Consider the following 26,568-nt stretch of genomic DNA (forward strand, 5'->3'; position numbering starts at 1 on the left):
TGAGAGAGGACCACAAAACTTGGCTTTGACAATAATGCAATTTAGTGATTTCTTTTGGGAAAGATGAGCAAACACAACAATCAATTTTTTAAAGCAAAATAAAAGCTTTATTGACACCACAGATTGCAATACACTTGCTTAACAAGAAAGGTTCATCAATTATTCATTAAATATATTTTTTCCTCTTGGAGATTTTATTATTGGATCAAAAGTATTCACACATGAGATTTAATTAAAAATTGTTTGGACTGATCAATTTTTTTTTAGTTGAAGAACAATTTTGTCTTGATTGATTTTAACAACTCATAATGATATTATTTTGGTCCTTATAATTTTGACTTTTGGTCGTTTTACTCTAGGTACTTTTAAAATATTTATTTTGGATCTATATAAATTAAATTTTTGTTCAGTCTAGTAATCTTACTCTCAAAACATCTACTTTAATTTTTGTATTTTTAAAAAGTTACTACTTTAGTCCTTTAATTTTTATTTTAATCACATTTATTTCTATCACAATTTTACTTCATTCACTTAAAACTTAGCCATTAATTTGTAGTAAAGGTTTCCATTAGGTATAAAATTTGTGTTACAATTTTCTAAACATGGATCATATATGTCACTTTTTACAATTATAGATATCAAAACGAATATTTTGGGAGTACATGGAGTGAAATAAAAAGTATTTGGACCAAAATATTATTTAATTTATTATTATTTTTTGAAAATCATTATTTAGACCTATTTATTTGGTTAGTTGTGGAGTTTATCGGAGTCATAAATTTCATGATTGTTATTGAAGAAATTTTAGCCTTGTACTAAAAGTAATATTTATCACTATTTTTTTTCTAGTTTTGTCTATCCATTTTCTTCAGCTTATTTTATGTAGATTTTCCAAAATTGTCTCTCCCTCTCCCCCTAAAATTACATCATAATTATTTTATCTTTAAAATTTGATTATATTATATAGTAAAAGTTAAAATTGGAAAAATAAAATATTAATTTGATTTTTTGGTTGGCAGGTATCTATCCCATTTGCTTTGCATATCCTGAAATTGAATATATCTATATTTTTATTTTAACAATTCAATTGGATGGGATTTTTTTTTTTCCCAATCCCATAGTATTGTTTGATAAAAATTTGTTGTTTATAAAAACTATGCTTGATTACTAACAGATTATTTTAAATCTTGGCGACGTTTTGAAAATAAAAAGGAAATATATTTATACTGCTTTCTAAGTTTATTGTGATTTTTTTATATCTACGATTAAAAAAAATGTTTTAGAAAAATTTAAAAAAAAAAATCACCAGCAAACATCATTTTTTGAAAGTAGACCAAAAAAAAAGACAATTATTATTTATATGGGAGAAAATTGTATCCTAATAAAATGGAGAATTAAAATTGTAAAAATATAAAAACAGTTAACTTAGCAGAGTTTTCACTTAAAAAAACCAACAAATGCGGGTCCGTGATTCAAACTCATGACTTCTTGGTGAAAAATATGTATCAATTACTGCTGAGTTAATTAAGCTCACCGCAAATTTTTCCTATTTTTAATTTTAGGTTAGATAGCAGTGTTTCCATTTTCAAGTATAAATTCAAATTTACTCTTCTTATTTATTACTATAACACTCTAAAACTATATATATAATTCGATATAACTCAACAATTAAATATCAATAATTTTTTTTATAGATCGAACAAAGCATGACTCAACTAGTGAATGCATATATTATTAACTAAAAGGTCGAAATTCGAACTCCTACTTCCACATGTTGTTGAACTAAAAAAACATTCGAAACGCCCATACAAATAAATAATATATGATAAATTCTTCCCAAAAGAAAAAATAACTCTAAAAAATTTGTGAAAATGGGTGTAAATTCCTTAGTTTTTTTTTCTTAAGTATTTGAAATTCCAAATTTGCAACCCAAAAATATTTAAATTTGAAGATGGACTAATTAAGATTATGACCTCAGTCACATCCACATCTTGGTGTTGCTACTTTTAAGTACTATCACGTGGATTAATAAATTATTTTTAATGAAGTGGAATAATAATTTTGAACTTTAAAACAAGAAATAATAATGGTAAGTGATAGACTGAAAAAGACTGTGAAGACGAGACACTTTGGAGCCATGAATGATGGATTTGAAAACTTTGAGTTTATAGCATGGATGATAAAAAATAATGTCTATTTTGAAAGTCGGGTTTTAGAAATACGAGTTCATATAATTCATGAAGATGAGTGAATTTGCAATTTTGAACGAATAAATTTCTACATCAAACATAGATCAGTATTTAATTTCTCAATTTTATATTATTCAAATCCAGTTTGTATGCTATATATTTAAAATTATCATACGTTAAATTACCTGACTTTTAGACTCTAACTAATTTGAACATGAAAGTGTATTTGGCACACACCACGCGTTAGTATTATACATATCTTTATCTTTGCAGCTAATACTCAACTATGCTTTTCATAACTACCGGAACAGATCTACTAATTCTTTGATTCGTGGGCACGCTATGAGCTAGCAAGTTATTCACCAAAGATTGTAGAACAAAATGGTCAAAGTCAACTCACCATCCAAGTACAAGGACAAAAAAAAATGAATGTTAAATTACAAAATTGGTACTTATAACTTATGTTGATTTTTAATTTATTATAAGTCAATTTGATCCGTATAAACATGTATTTTCTGTTTAATTTATCTTTTTAGATAAAAAAAAATAGTGTCATTTAAAGAATCAGGAGATAATTTGTGACACTTAGCCCGAATTTTAGTCATAAAGGATGAAATCGAAACTAATACTTAAATTTAACCAAAATATATTTCCTCGAAAATAAATAAGCATAGAGTTTGTAAACCTCTCCCTCTAATCTGAGTAGAGGTCAAATTGTATTATTAGAGAGACATGGGGCAGAGAATGGCGCATGCCATGTGCTTGTGAAAATGCCACAGCGCCACCCAACGCCAATCCAATCCCCCATGTGCCTAACAAACACACAGCGACAAACGCCACGCCACGCCACGCCAATCTCTCTCGTTCTTCCGATTCCAAATTAATCGATGATTCATGAATAATAATAACTATGGAATTTGGAGTTGGATTTTGACCATTTCAATTCTATTGCCTCCCACTTTCTTTCTTTATTTCCGCAGTTGGCGTTGGTCGTGCAGTCAAGTAGGCTCGATTTCAGTCCAAGCCCAATCCATAAATCTCGTTGAACTTCTTGTTGACATTTCGTCGAACGCCTTCTGGGCATGGGCAACACGTCTAGTTTTCTTCTTCTTCTTTCTTCTGCTTTTTTAGTTATAGTTGGGTGATTGAGTTCCTTTCTTTTAAGCTTTGTATATTCTTCCGATTTGTGGGATTTAAAAAAGTTTCTGCTACGTCCAGAAAAGAAAAGAAAATAAATTTAACAAGTTTATAAATTTCCAATATTAAATAATTGGTCTCCGACTTTCTACTGATTCTATATAAAGTTTTGTTTTCTTTTTTTTTTTGTTTCTATTTCAATTTTGTACATAAAATATTAAATAATTGGTCTCCGACTTTCTACTGATTCTATATAAAATTTTGTTTTCTTTTTTTGTTTCTATTTCAATTTTGTAGGTTTATATACTTCCTCTAACTATTTTTTCAAAATTTATTATGTCCCTATCTATTTTCATAAAAAGAAAAAAAAATATATTTTTGATAAAATATTGAATAATTCATTGCAAATAGAAACGACAATCATGTCTCAAAATATATTTCATTTTAGTTATTAAAATTAGTCGTTAATTATTAAATTAAAAAAAAAAACTATGTATGGTACTAAATAGCTTGCAGGATGAAAACATAATATCAAATTTTAATAAACAATATAAAATCTGACTCGTGTTAACATGTGGGTCTATAGCTCAGTGGTAGAGCATTTGACTGCAGATCAAGAGGTCACCGGTTCGAACCCGGTTGGGCCCTTTTTTGCAATTTTATTATATATTGTATACTCCGGAAAAAGAAAGGAAAAAAAGGCGCGGGCCACGTCTAATATTGGGCCATATTTATTGTATTGGGCCCATGTTTGTAGCAAAGCAATCCAAATAGTGTTTAGAAAAGAGTTAAAACACTTTTTAAAATCCAATATTAAAAAGTAAACTCACCCCTTATTCTTGAGTTAGGCTAAGATATTTTATTTACTTTGTTCAATTATTCTAATTGCAGATAATATATATACTTTCTTTGTTTTTCTCCTCGTATAAATAAAAAAATAACATATAAAACAAGAAAACTACGGACTCATGTGAGAAAGTACTCGATATTTGTTATGCCAATCTTCTAACCAAATTTCATAAAATTCTCTTTCGAGCACAATGTTAGATGTCTGTAATTGATTTAAATTTATCCAATCTATCAGCTTAAGTTTTTGGGTTGAGCAGTGATTTATTCATTCTTAACACGCAATTCTTACCATGTATGTGATTGTTATGTAATGTTAGCTTCCCGATGAATGAATTGGTTTTTGTCGCAATGGGTGTTTAATTTGGCCTTATTGATTTTTTTTTTCAAAAAAAGAAAAAGAACGATAAAATATTTGTCGAAAAGTAAACATAAAACATAGGCAATAAAATTGAATATCTCAAACAAAATAGGAAGGGACTTCAAAAATAATCCTAAACAGGAAGAAAATCCCACGTTAAAAAATATACTGGGTAAAGCTTTCGCTGCTATCAATTAGAAAAAGAAATAGACATTTTTAAATATCAATAATGGGTTTATATAATAATAGTCAGGTATTTTCAACTTTGGTTCGTTTTGATTCATGTAATTTCAAATGTCAATTTGGTTTATGCACTTCTAACTTTTATCTATTTTAATGTTTATATTCTGACAATATAGATTACGAGCCTTGTATTTTTTAAAAATATCATTTTATTGTGTTTATGTTTGGAAATTTTATGCAAATTGTATTCACAATGCAAACTCTTTAATACAAAATATAATTTATTGAGTGTAATGTCGTGCTAAAACTGTAATCGAAAAAATGAAACAAACAAATAAAATGAAATAATCAAAATAGTCACTTTTTAAAATATAATCCCCATGATAGATAATTGCAAAGTTTATATACTAAAATGGTTTGCTTTGAAAATAGAGGATTAAAAAAATCTCATGATACAAAATAGTTTTTTTTTAATACAAGTGAATAGAATTTCGAAATGATGATCTTTTGGTCAGAGATAGTTGAACTATATTCAAGTTGACACAAAAATATTAGACATCATTATTAATTTAAGATAGTTTAAAAAACATATTTAGTCCATACACTTTTACTAAAGTAACAATTTAATCCATGAACTTTAGTTTATAATGATTTAGTCATTGTACTTTTACTGAAGTAAAATTTAGTCCATAAGCTTTAGCTTGTAATAATTTAGTCCATATAATTTAAAATTTGTAACAATTTAATCCCTGCCGTAAAAAAGTTTATTAAAATTTAAGTGTTAAAATTTATCATATAACAATTTAATCTTTCTAATTTATAAATATATTTGGTCCTATTTAGTTTATCAATCTACATATATAAAAAACTTAACAAAAAAAAAATTAACGATAAGGACTAAATTGTTACCAACTTTAAATTATAATAACTAAATTGTTATATATTAAGGTTCAATAAATAAATGGTTAATAATTTGGAAGTATTTAAAGTAAATCATTACATTTCAGGTACTAAATTGTTACTTTACCGACCGAGTTTTAACCTTTATATTATACTCTATTATACTCGTGTTGTTATATTGAAACAATTTTCAAACAGCATCCAAATCGATTGGATAAAAAAGAGGTATAAATAATTAATATTAAAAAAAAGAGAGAGAAAAACAATAGAGAAATTGAAGTGGAGTAAAAGAAGCGGATGTTGATAATAATCAGCCGGAGTTGGAGGTTGTGGCGGCGTGGGGTCCTCTTTCTTTCAATTTTTCAAATTCTAAAAAATTTCCCAATTCTCCCTCTCCCTCTGCTTCCTTCTCCTCCACCGCTCCCTCGATGCGCCCAGGTTTCACTCTTGTCTTCTCTAATTTTCTTTATTTTTGTCTACTTTTCTTCTATGATTCCGCGTTTCATTCGTCATTAGGAATATTCTCTGCTGCCTTTATCCGGAATTTCCCTTCCCATTCATAGGTCTCATTGTAATGCCGTTTGATTTCTCCAATGTTTGAGAATTGAGACTACAAATTACAATACCATGTTTTGTAGCTCTACTAACCCACTAATTCGAGTTAGGAATGGTTTTGGTTGCTAAAACTTCTTTAAATGGACTAATGATTGACGCTTTCTTGTGGAATTGGGAAAATTTAATTCCGCTTTCAGATTCTCCTGTTGCAGCCCTTAGCTCCGTGGTGTATGCTCGCATGTAATTATATTCATATTCATCGAAATGTCCCTCCTCAGTAGGTTTTTTTACAGAAGACCCCCAGATGGGTTGCTGGAATTTGTTGAACGAGTGTATAGTAAGTGAAAATCTTTATTGCAATTATTGAATTACCGCTTCTTGTGTTTTGATTTTGCAATATGGGTAATCGTGAGCTTGGCTAAATAGTTCCTTATTCGCTTGTCAATTTCGTGAATTTGTGCAGTTTTTGATTCGTGCTTCTCCACTGAAGTGTTACCCGATGGTATGTACCAAATATATCTGCATGGGATTGTCAACGAATTACATGAAGAATTCCCAGACTCTTCCTTCCTTGCATTTAATTTTCGTGAAGGGGAGAAAAGGAGCCAGTTTTCAGAAATGTTGTGTGAATATGATGTCACTGTGATGGATTATCCTCGACAATATGAAGGTTGCCCTCTTCTTCCACTGTCCTTGATACAGCACTTCCTCCGTGTTTGTGAGAGCTGGCTTCTGCTTGGTAATCAACAAAATATCATTCTTCTCCACTGCGAGAGGGGAGGTTGGCCACTCTTAGCTTTCCTTTTGTCTAGCTTTTTGATTTATAGAAAATTGCACAGTGGTGAGAGGAAAACTCTTGAAATTGTACATCGAGAAGCCCCCAAAGGGTTTTTGCAGCTCTTGTCACCATTAAATCCGTTCCCATCTCAGCTTCGCTACTTGCAATATGTTGCAAGGAGAAATATAGTCTCAGAGTGGCCACCGCCCGAGCGAGCACTTTCTTTAGATTGTGTAATTCTTCGTGGCATTCCGGGTTTTGATTCTCAGAATGGATGCAGACCTGTAATTCGTATTTTTGGGAGGAATCTTTTCAGCAAGGGTGGGCTTTCCACACAGATGATTTTCTCCATGCCCAAGAAGAACAAGACCCTCCGTCACTACCATCAGGTTAAAGTTTTACATACTGAAACCGAATTTCTACTTTGATCTTGTAAACCTCATATCCTTTAGATGTGTCAACCATGAAAGATGGATGTTTTGACTGCAGGCAGATTGCGATGTGATTAAAATAGATGTGCAGTGTTTGGTTCAAGGAGATGTAGTGTTGGAGTGTTCACATTTGGAATTGGAACAAGAAAGGGAAGTCATGATGTTTCGTATTATGTTCAATACAGCATTTATCAGATCAAACATACTGATGCTGAACTCTGAAAATTTGGACATTCTTTGGGATTCAAAGGAGCGGTATCCAAAAGGCTTTCGAGCTGAGGTTCGTATTTTAACAGTCATGGGAATCTCACTAATGAATTTCTTGCTTTTACTATTTGTTCCTTTAAGAGATTAACATCCCAAGAACTCCAATTTGATGAGTTATTTTTTCTCTTAAGCTGCCCATCTAATTAACTGCCTTCTAAATTAGGTTTTGTTTGGGGAGATAGAAAGCATCTCTCCTGCAAGGGCTCCGATCACAATTTTGAATGGTGAAGAGAAAGGTGGATTGCCAATTGAAGCTTTTTCTAGAGTCCAAGAACTTTTTAGTGGTGCCGACTGGATTGATAGCAATGATGATGCTGCCTTGTGGCTACTCAAGAATCTTTCTGTCTTGAGTGATGTGAAAGAACTGTCAAGATTGCAAAATAGAACAAGTTCATATTCCTCCCCTGTGGATTCTGAAGAGGAAAATTATACGTCTAGCACTGCCGATAGTTCGGATGAAATATTTGATATTATTACAAAGCCTGCTATTGTAGATTCTTCTGAATTATTGTCTGGTAAAATTAGTGCTAATGAAGTGAATATTTCATCAGAATCTCCTCAAACTCTTGATGAAGATTCAGATAAGGTTTTCTTGGTTAAAGAATCTCTACCCTCTTCATCACCTCCACCCGTTTCTTTTGGTTCCTTGGCCCCGCCCCCTCCTATGAGTTCTTCTCTAATGCCTCTACCAAATCTACCATTTACTAATGCTAGTGAGGAACTTGTCTCAGATAAACCGACACCCACTATTAAAGTGATTCCTCCACCTCCACCACCGCCTCCTTCTCTATCTCACAATGAATCTCATGTGGAAACTTCCACGAGCTCTAATTCTACCTTCCAAGCAATGTATGGGAGACCCCCTCCACCTCCACCTCCACCTCCACCTCAGTATTCTCCTAGTAATGATTCTATTACCACCTCTTTGACACCATCACTTTCACCTGTTCCTAAATCTTCTGATGCTCCTCCACCTCCACCTCCGCCACCTCCTCTTGTTCCAAAATCTTCTGGTGCTCCTCCACCTCCACCACCTCCTCTTGTTCCAAAATCTTCTGGTGCTCCTCCACCTCTAGTGCCAAAACCTTCTGGTGCTACCCCATCTCCTCCTCTGCCTCCAATTCCAAAACCTTCTAGTGCTCCTCCTCCTTCTCCTCCACCTTCTATTCAGAGATCTTTTGGTCCTCCACCTCCACCTCCGCCTCCTATTCCGAATTCTTCAAGTGCCCCTCCACCTCCACCTCCGCCTCCTATTCCAAAATCTTCAAGTGCTCCTCCACCTCCACCTCCGCCTCCTATTCCGAAATCTTCAAGTGCTCCTCCACCTCCACCTCCGCCTCCTATTCCGAAATCTTCAAGTGCTCCTCCACCTCCACCTCCACCTCCCATTTCAAAATCATCTAGTGCTCCTCCACCTCCGCCTCCACCTCCGCCTACGCAATCAAATCGTAGTGTGACACCAATTCCACCTCCTCCACCACCAAAACCTCCCGGTGTTGAGCTACCAAGTCATGGTACTAAACCAACCAAACCTCCCCCACCTCCTCCACCAGCAAAGCCCTTCAATGCTCATCCTCCATTGACAAGTCATGGTGCTACACCAATGCCACCCCCTCCCCCTGGATCAAGAGGTCCAAATGTGCCACCACCGCCCCCTCCTTCTGTTGGAAGGGGGAAAAGTTCTCTTGGATCAACAACTCAAGGTAGAGGTCGAGTTGCTACAGGAGCTGTAAGTGCTCCAAAGAGAACCACTTTAAAACCATTGCACTGGGTAAAAGTTACTCGAGCAATGCAGGGGAGTTTATGGGCCGACTCCCAAAAGCAAGAAAATCAATCAAGGTGCATGAACTTTTTGAGTTTTCTACTGATTGGATGATCCACATTGGTGTTTAAGATTGTAGAGCATATACTTTATTCAATGGCGAATTCAAATTATTGATGAAACTATCGTAATCTTATCTTTGGAAAATTAAAAAAGGTTTTTTTATTTGCTTCGATCTATCCATTTCCTAAATTAAGAAAGTCTTCATATGCACTTTATTTTTTGGAACCTATTCTAGGTTTCTTTGTTTTATATTTGCTGGTTGTCTTTTGTATTAGTTTTTGTCCCTTATTTTCTCTCTTCAATTTTCGTAGCTTCTTTGGCTGTGTTATTATTATTGAGTTGCATAGGGGTTCCTATCATTCTCATTCCAAGAATCCAAATGATGATCTTATAGGGCCCCAGAAATAGACATCTCTGAACTTGAAAGTCTATTCTCAGCTGCCTCTGCTTCAGATGGAAGTGGCAGTAAAGGTGGAGGACGACGTGGTTCCAACATCCACAAACCTGAAAAAGTGCAACTGGTTAGTTGTTTTTCATTCTTTCTTATTCTTCCTCGGCATAATTTTTTTAATTTCATTTCCTTCTTATGATTTTGATTCATGAAGCTCAATGAGGGAAGTTGGCTGGAGCATTTGGTCATTTCCCCCTATTTACTTGGTTTTTCTGGTCAAATTTGTGACGTGGTTCTGTATCATTTTGTCAGGTTGACTTGCGGAGAGCATACAACTGTGAAATAATGCTCTCAAAAATAAAGATTCCTCTTCCGGATATGATAGTAAGTGAATTTTCTTTCCATTATGTTTCATAGTTTGCTATTTGGGTTGATGGGTTTGAACATAAATTAGCTTTCTCCAAGATTATGATTTCTCTGCATCATCAAGTTAAGTTTGGTAACAAATTTAGTTTTATTTTTTGCAGAATTCAGTTCTTGCATTGGATTCTTCTGCTCTTGATATTGACCAGGTCGAGAATCTCATTAAGTTTTGTCCTACGAGGGAAGAGATGGAAACATTAAGGGTACTTCCCTCCCACCTTACTCTCTCACTGTACATATTACTACATTTTGTCATTCCAAAAATTTTGGTGACTCTATCAAATGTTATACTGCGGTTGGGTTGAAGTCGCCATGAATCTGGCGAATCTTAGCAGTTGTGAAATTTGTATGTAAAAATTAAAAGTCTGGTTAGTTATCTAGCAGTAGTCCATTGAACAACATATGAGGGTTACTTTTTTCAAATTAGTTCCACATTTTCCTCCTGTTAGGTTTTGCAATTCCAACTAGTTATGGATTTATTCATATATATTAAATTTTAGCATTATTTTTGTTACATGAAATTTCACTCATCTTACAAGAGAAGCGTTTGACCTTACAACACTTGGCATCAACAAGCTTGTTGGATTTTTGACATCTTATCTAGAATGTAGATGACCACCATAACTTAAAACTCACGACATTCAAACATCGGGTGTACCAATTGCTCATTGATCATTGTGCAAGCATTATGTCTGAGTTAGATGTCTCTTTTTGTCTAAAGATCCTTAAAAGCCATATGAAATTTTTAATTGTTTCCTTTTCCTGACAATGATTCAACATGTGCATATTTCCAGAGTTATACTGGTGACAGAGAAATGCTTGGAAAGTGTGAGCAGGTACTTAAATTGCATCCAATTTGTTTACCATGCATAAGCCCCGATGTAATTTCTGTAACACATGCTACTTCGTGCCTTTCCAGTTTTTTCTCGAGCTAATGAAGGTTCCACGAATAGAGTCCAAGTTAAGAGTATTTGCTTTCAAAATCACCTTCTCCAGTCAGGTCCGTTGTCAAATTGTTTCACAAAAGCTTTTATGCTATTTACCTGCAGTAAACCATTTTAGCTCTAATTTTGGACAGGTGAATGATTTGAGGTATAATTTGAACACAATAAATGATGCTACAAGAGAGGTACCCTTCCACTTATTAATGTTTTTAAAGCGAATCATATCAAATATGTTTTAGACCATATTTATTTTTTAGTTTGAAGTAACAGGTAAAAGAATCTGCAAAATTGCGTCAGATTATGCAAACAATTCTTACTCTGGGAAATGCATTGAACCAGGGTACCACTCGAGGTAGATATCTCATCCTTATTTCCATTTTATTCTATATAGTCTTGTTAAAGACATTCTTAAGTTGTGATAGACCAATTGGAAATACTAACAAAAGAATTCTGTCTTCAATGACTCTTTGATTTCTTTCCAACCAAAGACCACCCGGAAGAAAGCTTCAGTGGCACACTTTTAAAGGATTTTTGCTTTTTCTTTCAACACCAAAGAGCTATGAAACTCTCAATGAAATGATGTGAAAATTGCTTCTTTTCTGATGACTAAGACCACGGCATTATATTTAGTCTGCAATAATGGCTTTCATATCAATCTTGATATCATTAGCTTCATAAGGACCTCTCCCTCCAATCTTTTTCCCATGAACAACAATCTTCCAATTCTGAACTCTTCCATGCTTCTTGGTTGTTCACTTGATCCTTTCTCTGTGTGTGTCTCTCAAGCATACATTCTCTCCGGTCTAAGGGTAATCACTTATATATTTCGCCAATTAATCAATCATGCAAACTGTTCAGTCCACGCTTGAGAGCATGTGTCCAGTTTGTGAAGAGAAGAGGAAGCAGGCAAGGCTTTGCTTGCCAGTCTAATGTGTACTTTGACAAATTTATCTTTGCGTTTGCATTGCAGGCTCTGCTATTGGTTTTAAGTTGGACAGCCTCCTTAAATTGTCTGATACTCGTGCAAGAAACAACAAAATGACTTTGATGCATTATTTATGTAAGGTAAATCTAGATACTTTTTGTCCGTGCTTGTACAATTAGGTTGTTTCTTTTACCAAAATTCTGATCTATAACAGATGATTTCAGATGAATATGTTTCTATTTATTTGGTCGACATTTGTGTCAAGTATGCAACTATAAATAGTTTGTCCACGTCTCTTTAAAATCATTGTCACAGTTCTTCTATTTATTGGGAGTTCATTTATATTTTTCCAAAGATTAGCATTTAAATCTGTCTTGTTCCTTCTACTGGTTTCATTAGTGTTGTAATCTTTTTGGCTGAACTCCCCTGTTATTATTTTATTTCGATCTTTGTCAGTTTGCCTAAATTCCCCCCCACCCCCACCTCCCAAAAAAAAAAAGCTCCTTTCAGAGAAAATGCCAGAGTTACTAGATTTTGACAAGGACCTTCTTCATTTAGAAGCTGCCTCTAAGGTATGTTTCTGTGCTGCAATTTTCTAGTTCTAGCAATATATCTAATCTATGAATTAGGTGCACGTTTGCTTGCTTCTTTTATCTAATTTAATTGAATTTTATTAAACTAGATTCAATTGAAAGCATTGGCTGAAGAAATGCAAGCAGTGAGTAGAGGTCTTGAAAAAGTGGAGCAAGAGTTAACTGCTTCAGAAAATGATGGTGCCATCTCCATTGGTTTCCGGGAGGTGTGAAATTTAACATTCATTTGGTTCTTGCTAGGAATCTGGTTACTTGTTATCATATATATTCATGAGCTCAATAAGTTTCAAATCGTTTACTGCTCAGTGTTTAGGTTTGTTACTTTCTTCTCATGAAATGATAGCAAGTCCAAATAGTTGAGATATTCTTATGAATTGCAAGACATGCACGTCACACAATTCAACTTTTTTTTTTTTTTTAACAACCACCTCCAAAAAGAGAAAAGCAAAAACCAACTACCACACAATTCAACTTATTAATGCTTTCTGTTGATTAAAAAGGTATTAATTGTATAGAACTTAATTTAACATTTAATTGTAATTAACGTGTTATGTTAACTTATCATATGTGAGCATCTCCTTGTAAACAACATTTTCTATGTATATGTTTGGATTACATGTATTCTTACCGTGTATCAAGTTTCCAAATGTCATGATTTATAATAGTTATTATAGTAACTTCTGAAAATATCATCACAAGAATATTTTTTTTCAGGAAAAAATTTCATTGATAAGATGAAATTAGATTACAAAAGAGGGAGAGAACTCGATATGGGGTTACAAAAAAAGCTCTCCAATTAGATAATAAAGAAGCGAAACTATAATGATGAAAGAGAGTTAGTATGTACACCGAGAAATAACCAAAAAAATATAGACTCACAAATATTGTGAAGTGAGCGTTTCTTATCTTGGAAGATCCTCTGATTCCTTTCCATCTAAATGGACCACAGTAACTCCCGTACAAAATGTAACCAAAGACATAGTTTCTCGTTCTTGAAGGGATGATCAGTGAGGGTAGATGCGATGCCGATATAAGGTGCATATTTGTAGGAAGAGCAACCAACCAACTGAAGAGGGGAAATGATTTTGTTCCAAAAGCTAGGGGAAAACTTGCATGAGACGAAAACATGCCCAATTGATTCCCTATGCTGCTTGCACAAGATACACCAATGAGGAGAGACGTAGATAAAGGGCATTTGCCTTTGAAGCTTGTCTTGAGTGTTTATGGCATGAGCGCTAGTTGCTCTGGAAAGAATTTAATCTTCTTGTGATAATGTTCTTTCCAAATAGGACCAGAACTCTTTAACAGAATCAGATTTCCTGTTGTGTAGAGCAAAAAGTAGAGGATGAGTACGGCATAAAGGCTAATTTTTAAGCCAAACATCTTTCCAAAAGATAGGGAGAGAACCCTTGCCCACCTTATACGCAATTCTTTCCGAAATCAGTGATTTGTGCTTGTCAATATCTCTCCAAGGCCCTTTGGCAGACGCAAGGGAACGATTGCTGGAAGGATTTCGATGATCAGTAATGACATAATTATCCTCGATCACTCTTCTCCAAAGTGCATTGTCCTCTGAGAAAAATCTCCAATTCCATTTGGCAAGAAAAGCTCTGTTCTTATCTTTGATGCTGTAAAGGCCCAGCACACCTTCTTCATGAGGTTTCTGAACCTGATCCCACCTTACTAAGTTTTTCCCCCCCTTATTGTTTGAACCCTTCCATAAGAAATTCCGGATGGGTTTATAAGCACAAGAAAATAGGTGGAGAGCTAAGGCAAAATAAAGATTTATTTGATTGATTCTCAATGATTAATAAATGGGAAGCCCTACCGTTATAATTAGGTTAGCATTAAGATTACAATAGTTATCATTTAAGGTAAACTGGATTACCCTTATAACCAATCCTACTTACTAAACAAAATAAAATGATGACAATTACAAAATTAACACTTGGGGCAGACATCTTTTTCTGATTACTAAGACTCTAGCATCATGTTTAGTCTGCACTAATTTTCATATCAATCTTGATATCGTTGGCTCCATAACGACCTCTTCCTCCAACTCTTTTTCTCATGAACAGAAATCTTCTCATTCTGAACTCTTCGAATGAAACAGGCCTCATGAGATCCTGAACATTGATATGAATCTTACTTTCTTCTATATCAATGTGTGCATGCTAGACGTTGTCCTCAAGTTTTATTTTCTTCCCATATTAGTGTAATTATCTTCTTTTCATTATTAAAAAATTTAGGGTTCTTGAGAAGTTGTTATTTTCAGGTGCTGAAAAATTTTCTTGATACTGCCGAAGCTGAAGTAAGGGGACTTATCTCCTTATATTCTGAAGTGGTAAGTCAAGTTAGCAAAATTTTCATTCTAGAAAGTGTACACACCCCCCCCCCCCCCCCCTCCCGAAGCTGATATTATTTTATGCAGGGGAGAAATGCAGATTCATTATCCCAGTACTTCGGCGAGGATCCAGCTCGGTGCCCCTTTGAGCAAGGTCTTATGAATTTTATATTTCAGATGCATAATTTTTTACTCACGTAGTTAAAATGAGAAAAAGAGTTTACTATTTACATGGGAAATCAAGGTTAAAGTCTCAATGAAAAAATAACTTCACGTGGGAATTTAAGTGATTCCTTTTAGAAACCTAGACAATGGTTAATATTGGCAGGCAAAAATCAACACCTTCTCGACTATCAATTTGAATAGAAGTGAAACCCAGCCACCATAAATTGTGACTTAAAATCATCAAGATTCATGGAATCCATCCAAAACTAGCCTCCTCAGAATTACTGCCATACAACCTCGACCACAAGAGAACAACTTAAGTTTGTGTAGTCTGCAATAATTTAATACACAACTTATGTATGTGCTGGGTCAGGTTATTAACTACAAAAATTCAGGCCTACATACATGTGAGTGATATTAATATATAATCAACGAAAAAATTGCCTAATAGTGAAAGTTATTTTAATAATAGTAATTATTCCTACCATTTGAAATAAGAAAATTTCAACTGGATTGGGAGGCCATGGTACTGCAGGAATATCCAGAGTTGAGTGTTCAATCAGATTGTTATCCTAATTCCTGTGCAAGTAGCTATGTAGGTAGCCAGATGATGATCCCTGGAAGTACCCAATCATTGAGAAATAAATAAGACTTGGGAGCGAGGTAGGGTGTCAGCTATGAGGCAAATATGAATAGGAAAAAATTTCTCAGTTGAATTGCAAACAATGTTGTACCATGCCAATTCTCAACATTCTCAGTGGTATGTTTGAACCATGCGTTGGATTAGTTGATGTGAGGACAATGAATTTAAGTTTCCAATTATCGTTCTTATGTGCAAAACTAGTCTAAGATAAGAGGAGGTTATTGAGCACGAGTTGTATTGGTGGAGTTGCAGTGGAGTTTGCATGATTTATAAGTGCTTTTGGTCATGTGGATGATACTGCCACGAGAAAAGTTTGATCAGATAACATAAGCATTACTGTTTCATTGAGTTGTCTTTATAATTAAAGATAAAGTTTTAGTCGAGGATTGAATTGAAATCAGATTGATCATGTGAGGACTTGTAAGAAAAGCAAGTTATATCGATGGCTTAAAAGTTGTCAAAGGAAAATTGTAAATCTTTTCTGTTTTGAATCAAGTTTTTCTTTGAAGTAGTCTAAACAGAAACGTTATTTGCTTAATTATGCAGCAAAATTGTGGTAACCACAATTGACTTATTTTATCTAGAATAGTTTATAAAGTTATGTTCCTTATTGGTGCCATTCTCCACCAAAAGTTTAAGCGGGTGGATTGGGTAACTTTAATTCATATATTGGATATCTAATATCTCTCAACTTCATTTGTTTGGATTCTATTCTCTCTCTCAGATAACCTTACATGAAGTGAAGGCAGATGAACTTGGTTATCTCATTGAGATTTTCCTAGATTATTTCATTGCATATGCTAACGAATTTGCTGGCTTTTTCTTTGCAGTGACTCAAATTTTGATAGTCTTCGTTAGGATGTTCAAGAAATCACGAGAAGAAAATGAAAGGCAGGCTGATGCTGAAAAGAAAAAAATCGAGAAGGAAGCGATGAAAGAACGAAGTTCGGTTAAAGCAAAGTGAGACCATATTATGTTTTTTGTAGAGAAGAAGGTAGTGTGCCAGATTAGCCTCATGGATTAATTGAGTTAAATGCCGGAAGAGAAGTGGTGCGAACTCGAATATCAGATGCGTGAGATTCATGGACTTCCATCAAGGTAAGTTTCTGAATAAATGGCATAGTAATAGGCATTCTTAAGATTTGGCAGGCTGACTTATATATGTCTGTTTATGTATTTGACAGCTGAACATGAGGCAATTTTGTTTCCAAGTCGGCCTTCGCCGTCTTGCACTGCCATTTCTTTCATCAACATCGTACTTTGTAAATACACCTCGTTTACCGACTCGGGAAGCGGTTGCCATTTGACTAACAATGCTTGAGCCCTGTTGATCTCAACTTTACATTGTCAGTATGGTAACAAAACTTCTCAAGTAGCAACATCTTCATATATCAATTGTTAAGAAAGCGAAAGTAGAGCTATGATCTTTGTACAGGTAAATATCATTGATATATCACACTTTTGATATCGCATCATATTTTGGTAGTTCAGTTGACTCACATTTATTGTAAAGATAGGTCAGAATTTAATGTTAAATTGTTGTATAGGCCAACATCTCAAAATCCAATTCTCTCTTCCTCCCTTCAAACGATTGCAATATCGGTCGTTTTATGGGATAACTTTGGCCTTGTGCTCAAATTTTTTGACAGTAGATAAGTACTTTTGTGACTTCTTTTGCGGAAACTCGTATTGGAATTACCGCTACTGTCGAATAAATCAATTTTTTTTAGATTAAATATGTCATAGTAATAAGTAATAAAAATATTGGATCATAGAGAGATGAAAATTCGTATTGTTGTGATCATAATTCTTGGGTCAAAATTTGACGTTGGAACAGAGTGAGAAGTTATTGAAAGGAGTTAGAATAATATGGCATGTTGTCATACATCATTAAATCAAAATCTACTTATACAGATGTTCAATCTATAGCCAATGTATTATTAGGGCAGTGACTCTAACTTTTTGAAAACTTCTTTATCAAATGACTGTTTTTATCCTTTTGAGTACAACAAGTGGGGTTATCTGTTTTGGTCCAAAGTCGTTAGTCGAGGTAAACGATTGATTCTTAGTCAACTCGGTTAGCTTCATCGATCGATTTTCAAACGGGCCTTTAGACTTTCATATTCGGTTAGATAATTTAGTAAATGTGCATTTTGACTTTTCTATACCTTGTCACTCAATTATTTGCATGGGGCAGATATTCAATAAAATTTTTAAAAAATTACTGTTTCTTTATCGAATCATTATTTTTATAATTAAAATATAGAAAACTACTTTTTTATCAGATTTTCAAACGGGTTAGATATTTTAGTAAATGTGCATGTTGACTATTTTCTATACATTGTCACTCTAAAATCATTGAATTTAAAGCTTGTTCAAAAACAATATTTTAAATAGTTTTCTGATTCAAAAATTTGTAAAAATATCTGATAATTCTCCTCCAAACTTTTATGTCTAATATGTCTATAAATTTTTTATTTTATATCTAAGTCTTTAAAACTACATAACTAAACTTGGTAACTTTTTTTTATTTTTGTTTTTTTAGAGTTCAATAAATGTGGAGATGGAAAATTAAAAAAAAAAATAGATGTTTCAATTCACCATACACAAAAATGAATTTGAATGGGTTTTCCATTACACGGTCTGTCTTTTTCTTCCTTTTTTTTGGTTGGTGAGGGGGCAAATCTTTTTCAATCTTGAGACATATTCCACAAAAATCTGTCAAAGTCAAAATTAAAAAAAAAATAATAATAATAATAAAGAAAAAGAAAGAGAGAAAAATCCCCTTTTTGTCGACTTGAATTCAGAAGAGTCTCATTCATTCAATAGCAGCCGCTGTCTTTCAAAAACTTCAATCACTTATCCAAATACGTAAATAGTTTTTTCAAAGAAAGATAAAACCCACTGTTTACTCTTTTCTAAAATGAGCAAAAATTCATTTAAATCAATGCTACTAATTACTATTAAGAATTATTAGACTTACAATTGTAGTCTTTGGATTCTACTGTTTTCAGCCTTTTGGTTCCCCTATGAAATTTGTGTACTTTCAATTTATTGTCAATTTTCTTATTAAACTATACTACAACAGAGAGATGAAATAACCTTACTGTAGTAGAGACTAAAATGAAACAAATAAAAGAACACAATTCTTTTAATGATCTCTCAAAATAATCCAAAGAGGGAGAGAGAGAGGTGTGTGCAGAAGGCATTTTTTATTTTAATGGAATGTTTCAAGGACAATGAAGCATGGGGTTAGAACTCAACAAGCAGTGTTATTAATTGAACCTTCATCTAAATAACCGAGATTGCTTCTTTTCTGATTTTCTATCTATCATCATTCTAAAACTAGGATGATAAATATGATAACACTACAGCTTAAGCACAGATTAAAACAGACTGAACTTACAAGATTTTTGGCCTGCCAGGTATAGATTTAGATGAGATCTCCAACACAGTGCAAGCATCTTCGAACGAGCCTTCTTTGAAGCTGGGGCCAGGGAAATTGCATTAATATACTAAGGTGTCTGTGCGGTCCCGGTTGGCGAAATGAAGATCAGGGAGGTCAGAACTGACTGAGAATTTGAGCCATCTCTTCTTTTCAACATACTTGAGACCAGGGTGCAACATTACGCCAATTGCCACAGCAACTAGACTCACAATCATCACCTTGGCTGTTGAAAGGGCCAGCACTATGCATATTAATATTGTTGGAGGGACGCACATCAGGATTGATCCAGCGGTTCCCACTGGAATCTTGTAAGGTCGTGATGCAGCTGGATGTTTAATCCTTAGCTTTACGAACGCTATGAATTCCAAAATCATCCCAAAACAGTACAAGAAGTTCTCTGCTGCTACGATTTCTTGGAAGCTCAACCATGAAAGCAAGACAACACCTGAGGCTGAGAACAGTATCCCAATCAATGGTGTCCCATGACGAGATCGCTTGCTGAAGAACTCGGGCAGCATACCGCGTTCTGCCATTCCAAGAAGTTGGAAAGAATCACTGCTCATCTCAGCCACAAACATTCCCATATTCGACATGGCAGCAGCCCCTTGGACCCACCAACTCAACCAAGCCCCTCCAATCATTTTGGCAACATCAGAAAAGTAGCCGTCAGTCCATGAGTCACGATTAAGCGGAATAGCTCCTGTCCCACTTAAAAGAGGCAAAAAGTACCCAAGAACAACCAAAATCAAAGCATAAAACAGTCCTTTAGGAAGTGTTTTGTTTGGGTTATCCACTTCTCCAGCCAAAGTACTAATCGAATCCCAATAATTCAAATTCCAGAAAAGAGTGTTCAAATACAGATTCCAGTCAACATCTCGCAGGTTCACCACGAGCCATCCATCTGGCCGGAGATTGGGAATAGACACGAGTCCCATAACCGCAAAAGGGAGGATTGAGAAAACACCTAGGACTACCGCAACCCAACCAACAATTGTTAATCCTCTATAATTCATGTAAGTGAGGATCACCGTCAAAGCCAAGACAGCAGCTACTCTTGGAAAACCACCGCCAAGAGCTGGGATCTCTGACTCCAAATAATCAAGAAACAACACAGGATATAAAGCATTATCAATAACTCCACTAAGCCATTTCATCCATCCCTGCTGAAACCCCCAAAACGGACCCAAGGCAGAAGAAACCCAAACAACATAACCACCATTTTCAGGGAACATAGTCCCCATCTCAGCAGTAATCAATGCTTCAGGAATACTCCATATAAATGGAAAGACCAGGAACCCAAGAAGAGCCAACAGAGGGCCAGCTGCCCCAACACTGTCCTCAACTCCAAATGGACCGCCAGAAACCTCATAGAAAATGAGAAACACAAGTGGCAGTACGGAAAGTTTCTTTACATTATGAGCTGAAGGAGTTGGCGTTTCGCCAACCGACACATACTCTACACGATTGAGCTCTCCCATCGCTTGTCTGGCTGGGGAAGTTCTAAATTTCTGCAAAAACCACAGAATTCACATAAGAACCATTTAAGAACGATTAAATTCAATATCTCACGTCAAAACTCTCTGTTCCCTTGGATTAACGTCTCCAAACACGTATCGAAGTCGTAATTCACACTAATCAGAGACCACATAACTGCACCTCGATTCCGTATTCACATTACAAACGAACAAACAACACAAAACAGAATTCCAAACGAAATAAGTAAACTACAAAACAGGAAACGAAAGCCAAACGCAACATCCAAAAAAACCAAAAATCCATGTAATAGACAAGGAACGCAACCAAATTTCAGGATCTTACGCAAAAGGTGAAAAACACAACAAAAACACAAAAGAGCAAACAGAGAATTAAGGCGACGAGAGATTGAAAGATATCAAAGAACAAACCATCAAGAAAAACGAATCGCCGGAGTTAAGGGATGCATTACTGCAACCAAAGCGCCTCGCCGTCGAATCAACGAAGAAAACTTACGCCGATGAGCCCTCAAAATCAGTACGGTGCAGAGGGAGTTTCAGTCTCAGAATCTAAACAAAAGAATTCCAAAATTCTCCAATTTAATATTCTCTTTTATATATATTTTTTTCTTTTCTTTTCTTTTCTTTTCTTTTTGGTGGTAAAATTATGTCCAAATTTGTACCGGTGAGAATTTTTGTGTTGTTGGAGGTTCCACTTCGTTCCATTTTGCAGCTTGGTATGCCACGTCAATACACCACCTTTCGCTGATTTGTCAGAACAAGTGGGCCCCAGTTTCTACGTACATTCCGAAATTACCCCATTTTTCCTTTATCCTTTTTATTTTAAACAAATATAATTTCCGTTTTAAAAAATGAGAGGTAATATTATAGCACAAGGAGAATATGCAAGGGTGTAAGGAATCGAAAAATCAATTCAATTAGGTTGGGTCGGTTTTAATCCAAACAGCTTTGGTTCTATCTGAAATTATACTGACCCCGACTCGCTTACACCCCTAATTATTATATACAATATTTGATTTAAAATCTTACAAAAATAACACGATCACAATTCACATGAGAATAATCAAAAGTCTTTTTTGTGATATTTAAAAAAAAACAAAATGTAATGATATTTTTATAAATAGATATTTATTTTATGTCATTTAGGATAATTTTTTTTATAATATGTATTTCTTTTTTTAATTTCATTTTAATTCAAACTTTGAGATTGCTCTATTTTTGTTGGGAACTTTTAGCCTTTTGTTTTAGACTATAGGCTTTGAGGTTTGTGAACTTTCAAGAAATATAATATATTTACTATTTAGCCCCAACCTTTAAGGAATTGTCGTTTTGAAGTATTCATACTATACTTACTATTTTTGTTGTATGATTGGACATGATATAGGAATTTTAAGTGGAGTCATGTTTCCGATGTGGATGTATCGACTTTAATATAATTCAAATGGTTGAAAATTAGTGCCTCTCTTAATGGGTTGTAAGTTTAAAATTTTATCTCCTCATCTAACAAAGAAACATGTCGTCGTAGAATATTTTACAACCTTTTACTAGTTTTCAATCTTGTTGAAAAGATTATCAAGAATATGTTAAATAATATAATATACAATGACTTATCAGCTGGAGGTTTTAATTTTTGAATTTATGAGTAGTTTGAAAATTTTTTTTGTTAGGAAAAAAAAAAGTAGTTTCCTTAAAGTAGGACACAATAAAACATTTTTATTGGAGTAAACACTCACAATGGCTTGACTTGCTCTACAAGTAAAGTTTCACCATGTATGCAGAACTTGTACTATTTTCTCTAGTCTCCTTTCTATCACTTCTTAGGTTTGATAATCAAAATTGATTAATCAAATGTCAAATGGACGTTATTTATATACTATGAAATATTTTTATTAAAAGTAAGCAACTGATGCATCAATAGTAATTAAATAGAACGAAAGATTCTTATTAAAAAGTAAACAAACACCGTATTGACAATAGTTGTATATTATAAAAGATTCTTACTAAAATTAACTTGATCTGATTCGAAATCCACATTATGTTCTTATGATATTAATCATAATTTAAATCCAAATCATAAAATTGTGTCACTAAATTAACTAAAAATAATTTTAATAATATATATTTAAAATATTGTGCTTTGGGCTTAAACAGAATATTAAAGCATACTTTAAAATTAAATAATGAATTGTACTAAAAAAATAAAACAAATTTACTACTCGCAATTTTTATTAAAATAAATGATGGAATAAGAAATTTGGGGAAAATAAATGGAAGAGGATAAAAGAATAAATGCACTTAATCACAAATTAATTGGGACCTTCTCCAAATTTTATGGCACTTTTCCCTTTTGGAGGTCCTGTCTTTTTTTTTTCTTTTCTTTTGAGTAAATTGCTATAAATATGCAAACCTTTTTATTTTATATTTTAAAAAAATCGATGTGTTTAATAATATATATATATATATATATATATTAAATTTTCGTACAAATTTAAAACTTGGGTTACGATTTATTGTTTGCTTTTTAAAATTATATTTTTATTATTTTTTTACTCGTAAATTACACATATAATAATAAAATTGACAAAATGGCAAAAGTTTGAATATTTGTTTTCTAAAAAGTCAACTGATGTTTTTATTTTAAAAGAAGAAAAATATAGAGAACAAAAAATAACAAAGTATCCACAAATGCATTTCTATATACTTTGGTACAAAAAGGGATTCCTACGGCAAATAGTCCTCAAACATATTATTATTTTCTTGTCTAAGATAAATAAACAAACAGTTAAAAAAAACTTTTGGTCCTTATATTTTTATTGAAGTAACAATTTAATTCGTTGAGTTTAGTCTGTAACGATTTAGTACTTATACTTCCAATTAGTAACTGAATTTCGTAATAATTTAGTATCTCTAATTTAAAATTTATAACCATTCAATCCCTATTATAAAAATATGATTAGGATTTAGTAGGATTTCTTATAGATGCAGATGAATAACAAATATGTTTATAGATTAAAAATATTAAATTATCCTATAATAAAAATTGACACTCACAGTAGGGACATTAAATTGTTACAAATTTTAAATTATAAATATTAAATTATTACCTACTAAAGTTCAATAACTAAATTGCTAGCAATTATTTAAAAGTGGAGACTAAATCTCATGAACTGAGTTCAAAGCCCAAATCTTAGAGACTAAAGTTTAGTAAAAGTAGGGAACAAGTTTTTTTTTAATCATAAATAAAAAATACACGTGGGAGAATTTTTTTTTTTTTTCTTTTTCGGACGGAACTTATAATATGGTGAAATTCCTATACAGGCCTTTCCGAAATCCATATCCTCCATTAAGGTTTTTAACGATAATTCCTAGTTTTAAATGTTCCAAGAAAAGTTTATGGGCAAGCATTTATTTAGTAAAAATAATAAATTTGAATTTTGTAAATTGTTTTCAGTAAATAGAGGCAAAAATTTCAACGACAAAGTGGACCCTATCCTTATCAAATTCAAAGCGTTGGCGTAGGGCCCACCGTTTTGGAAATGTCTATTTATTTTTCTCAAAAAATATCTTTTTTAAATTGACATATCAAATTAAGAGATTGTGAGTTTGATCATCCACTTTCACATGTTGTATTCGAAAAGAAAAAATGATATTGAGTTAGAGATGGTTTATTAAAAAAACGATATTTTTACAACATGAACATATTTAGTTGGGTAAGACCTTAAAAATCCCGAGTAATTTTAATCCTTCAAAATTATTTTTAATTATATGAACTTTGACGAGTGCAACTAAATATTAAAAATAATTATATAAAATTTATTTTCACAAACTCAACTCTCATTGAATCTCTTTGTGCTACAATCGCAATTTTTTTTTCTGCTACTTTAACCACCTTTTACTACTCTAAAATATCACCACAAACTCACTCTTACAGTGACCGTTTTTCATCACAATTTTAATGTTTAAATTCATCGTCTAAAAAGTTGGTTGAAATCCAAAAACCGATTGAATAAAAACAAATTAATCTTCAGAAGATAAGATAAAATAATAATAATAATAATAATAATAATAATAATAACAGATAGGAACGTTAATTTTTATAAGCAAGACCTTGATTCGGAGGGTAAATCGAAGTTGCGTAATTCGTAGGAATCATTTTTCTATTTCAAAATGCAAACGATGCCGACATGTCGGTTCGTGCCTAAAGAATCGTTCCGTTCCCGAATCCCAACTGATTAATCGACATCTCTAGCGGTGGCGTAGAAGAAACTCAAAAAAGGCGAAGACGCAAATTAACAAATCAAATCAACTCCAGAAAAGAAAAGAAAAATCGCATCGGCAGAAAGAAAGAAGAAATTAAAGCAGAGTTTTCTTTTCCAGAGTACGATTCAGAACCGATTGTTACCTGGCAGTCGGAATCGGCGACGGTCGGCGTTTCGGTCTCGCAGGGAGGCGGAGAAGTGGTGGCGGTCGGCGGAACTTGAAATCGGTTCTGGTTCTGGCCAAGCTCCGTCGCCGGCGGTGCGGCGGAAGCACTCTGCTGTGGCTTCCGATCCAGCGGCGAATCCGCTGTCGGCGGTTCGTCTCGGACTGTCACCATGAAATTCGGTAGAAGAAATTAATATATAAGGAAGCTATCGGATTATGGATTCTGATTGATCGTGGTACAGATGTTGGTAGGAGTTCGCTCATCTGCTCGATCCAGTTGCAGTTGAGTGGCCCTAAATAATTCACACACACATATACGAATTTTGCAGAGGAGAGAGAAACTGATAAGGAAAAATTAATTAGAGAGAGAATTTTGTAGATAGTAGCCAATTAGTTTGCTAACTTTGCTTGGATTTATAGGAACCTAAAATATGGCCAATTGCATGATACAGCCAATTATGGACTGTTTTAAGTGTTTATTGCTTTCAGACCCCTTTTTGTTTCTATTAATTAATTTCCTTCATTTGCGCTAACCAGAGAGTTTACTAAATTACATATCTATGATTTTTTTTAATTTTGTATGTTTCGTTTTTTTTTTCTTATCTAATTTTACGAAATTTTAAATTTTAAATTCGCCTTAAAATGCTATTTTGTTATTATAATAATTTTATTTTAACTTGCTCGATTACATTACAAGCTTGGTCTTTGAACTTCTAATATGACTATGAATTTTTAATTTTATGTTTGTTATGTGTCGACACCACCTTAATTAAATGAAGCTAAATCAGCAATGTGGGTCAGAACCACTTGAGTCAAGTTGTTCGAGTTGGACAAGTTGGACCAGTCCACCAAATCATATCAAACCTGAATCAATCAATGCAATTCACGTCCACTCGAGTCAACCTCAATACGACTGTTCACACGAAACTTTTGGAGAAATTAAGTTTCGTGGAATTGAACTTTTATATTTGTAGTATGTGTTGTATAGTGGATTCAATCTCTAATCTTTTATCTTCTGATTCTTTTTCTTGAACTTGATGTGAAGATTCAGATGCTTGTTCTTGAATTTGAATCGAAGTTATATGTTATTCGAAAGTTTTCAAGTCTTCAAGTATTCAAAGTCTTCAAGTTGGTCTTCGAATCCTCAAGTCTTCAGAGAGTCTCCAATTTGGTGTGAATCATCTCAATTCTAAAAAATCTGAACCTTCAAAATGGATGAGGTCTCCTCTATTTATAGAGGTTTCCATAGGATTTGGTGGTTTGGTAATGTTGGGTCAAACCCAATTCTTTAAATTGATTTAT

The 26,568-nt window shown here is 33.6% G+C and overlaps 2 protein-coding genes and 1 non-coding gene across 6 annotated transcripts; 2 read left to right on the plus strand and 1 right to left on the minus strand.

Moving 5' to 3' along the window:
• The first annotated feature begins 3,902 nt into the window (after positions 1–3,902).
• On the plus strand, positions 3,903–3,974 carry TRNAC-GCA (transfer RNA cysteine (anticodon GCA)). Its single transcript has one exon. It is a non-coding gene; the product is annotated as a tRNA-Cys (tRNA).
• A 1,922-nt stretch (positions 3,975–5,896) lies between these two features.
• AFH14 (Formin Homology 14) lies at positions 5,897–17,454 on the plus strand. Of its 2 annotated transcripts, XM_088125828.1 has the most exons (19): positions 5,897–6,054; positions 6,369–6,508; positions 6,635–7,338; positions 7,439–7,660; positions 7,811–9,486; positions 9,867–9,993; positions 10,176–10,247; positions 10,391–10,489; positions 11,081–11,122; positions 11,206–11,286; positions 11,365–11,415; positions 11,501–11,582; positions 12,201–12,295; positions 12,656–12,727; positions 12,838–12,954; positions 15,024–15,092; positions 15,180–15,246; positions 16,731–16,998; positions 17,085–17,454. In XM_088125828.1, exons 2-18 carry the CDS (start codon positions 6,436–6,438, stop codon positions 16,862–16,864), a joined length of 3,783 nt encoding a protein of 1,260 aa, XP_087981954.1. In that variant the 5' UTR covers positions 5,897–6,054; positions 6,369–6,435; the 3' UTR covers positions 16,865–16,998; positions 17,085–17,454. The 2 variants fall into 2 exon arrangements, with proteins under 2 accessions (XP_087981954.1, XP_087981955.1); XM_088125829.1 differs by lacking the exons at positions 12,656–12,727; positions 12,838–12,954; positions 15,024–15,092; ... (1 more) ...; positions 16,731–16,998; positions 17,085–17,454 and having other exon boundaries at positions 11,488–11,582.
• Positions 17,455–19,095: 1,641 nt separating this feature from the next.
• Positions 19,096–25,661, minus strand: LOC111025891 (putative polyamine transporter At1g31830). 3 transcript variants are annotated; one of them, XM_088125830.1, is made up of 3 exons: positions 21,504–21,731; positions 21,253–21,390; positions 19,096–20,856 (listed from the first exon to the last, which is right to left on the minus strand). In XM_088125830.1, the coding sequence occupies exons 2-3, from the start codon at positions 21,253–21,255 to the stop codon at positions 19,408–19,410; spliced, it is 1,452 nt and encodes a 483-aa protein (XP_087981956.1). In that variant the 5' UTR covers positions 21,256–21,390; positions 21,504–21,731; the 3' UTR covers positions 19,096–19,407. The 3 variants fall into 3 exon arrangements, with proteins under 3 accessions (XP_087981956.1, XP_022159490.1, XP_022159491.1); XM_022303798.2 differs by lacking the exons at positions 21,253–21,390; positions 21,504–21,731 and adding an exon at positions 25,244–25,661; XM_022303799.2 differs by lacking the exon at positions 21,504–21,731 and having other exon boundaries at positions 21,253–21,444.
• Positions 25,662–26,568: the final 907 nt, after the last annotated feature.

Source organism: Momordica charantia (assembly GCF_013281855.1).
Source record: "Momordica charantia cultivar OHB3-1 chromosome 6 unlocalized genomic scaffold, Mcharantia_2.0 BLBB01000006.1, whole genome shotgun sequence".
NCBI lineage: Eukaryota > Viridiplantae > Streptophyta > Magnoliopsida > Cucurbitales > Cucurbitaceae > Momordica > Momordica charantia.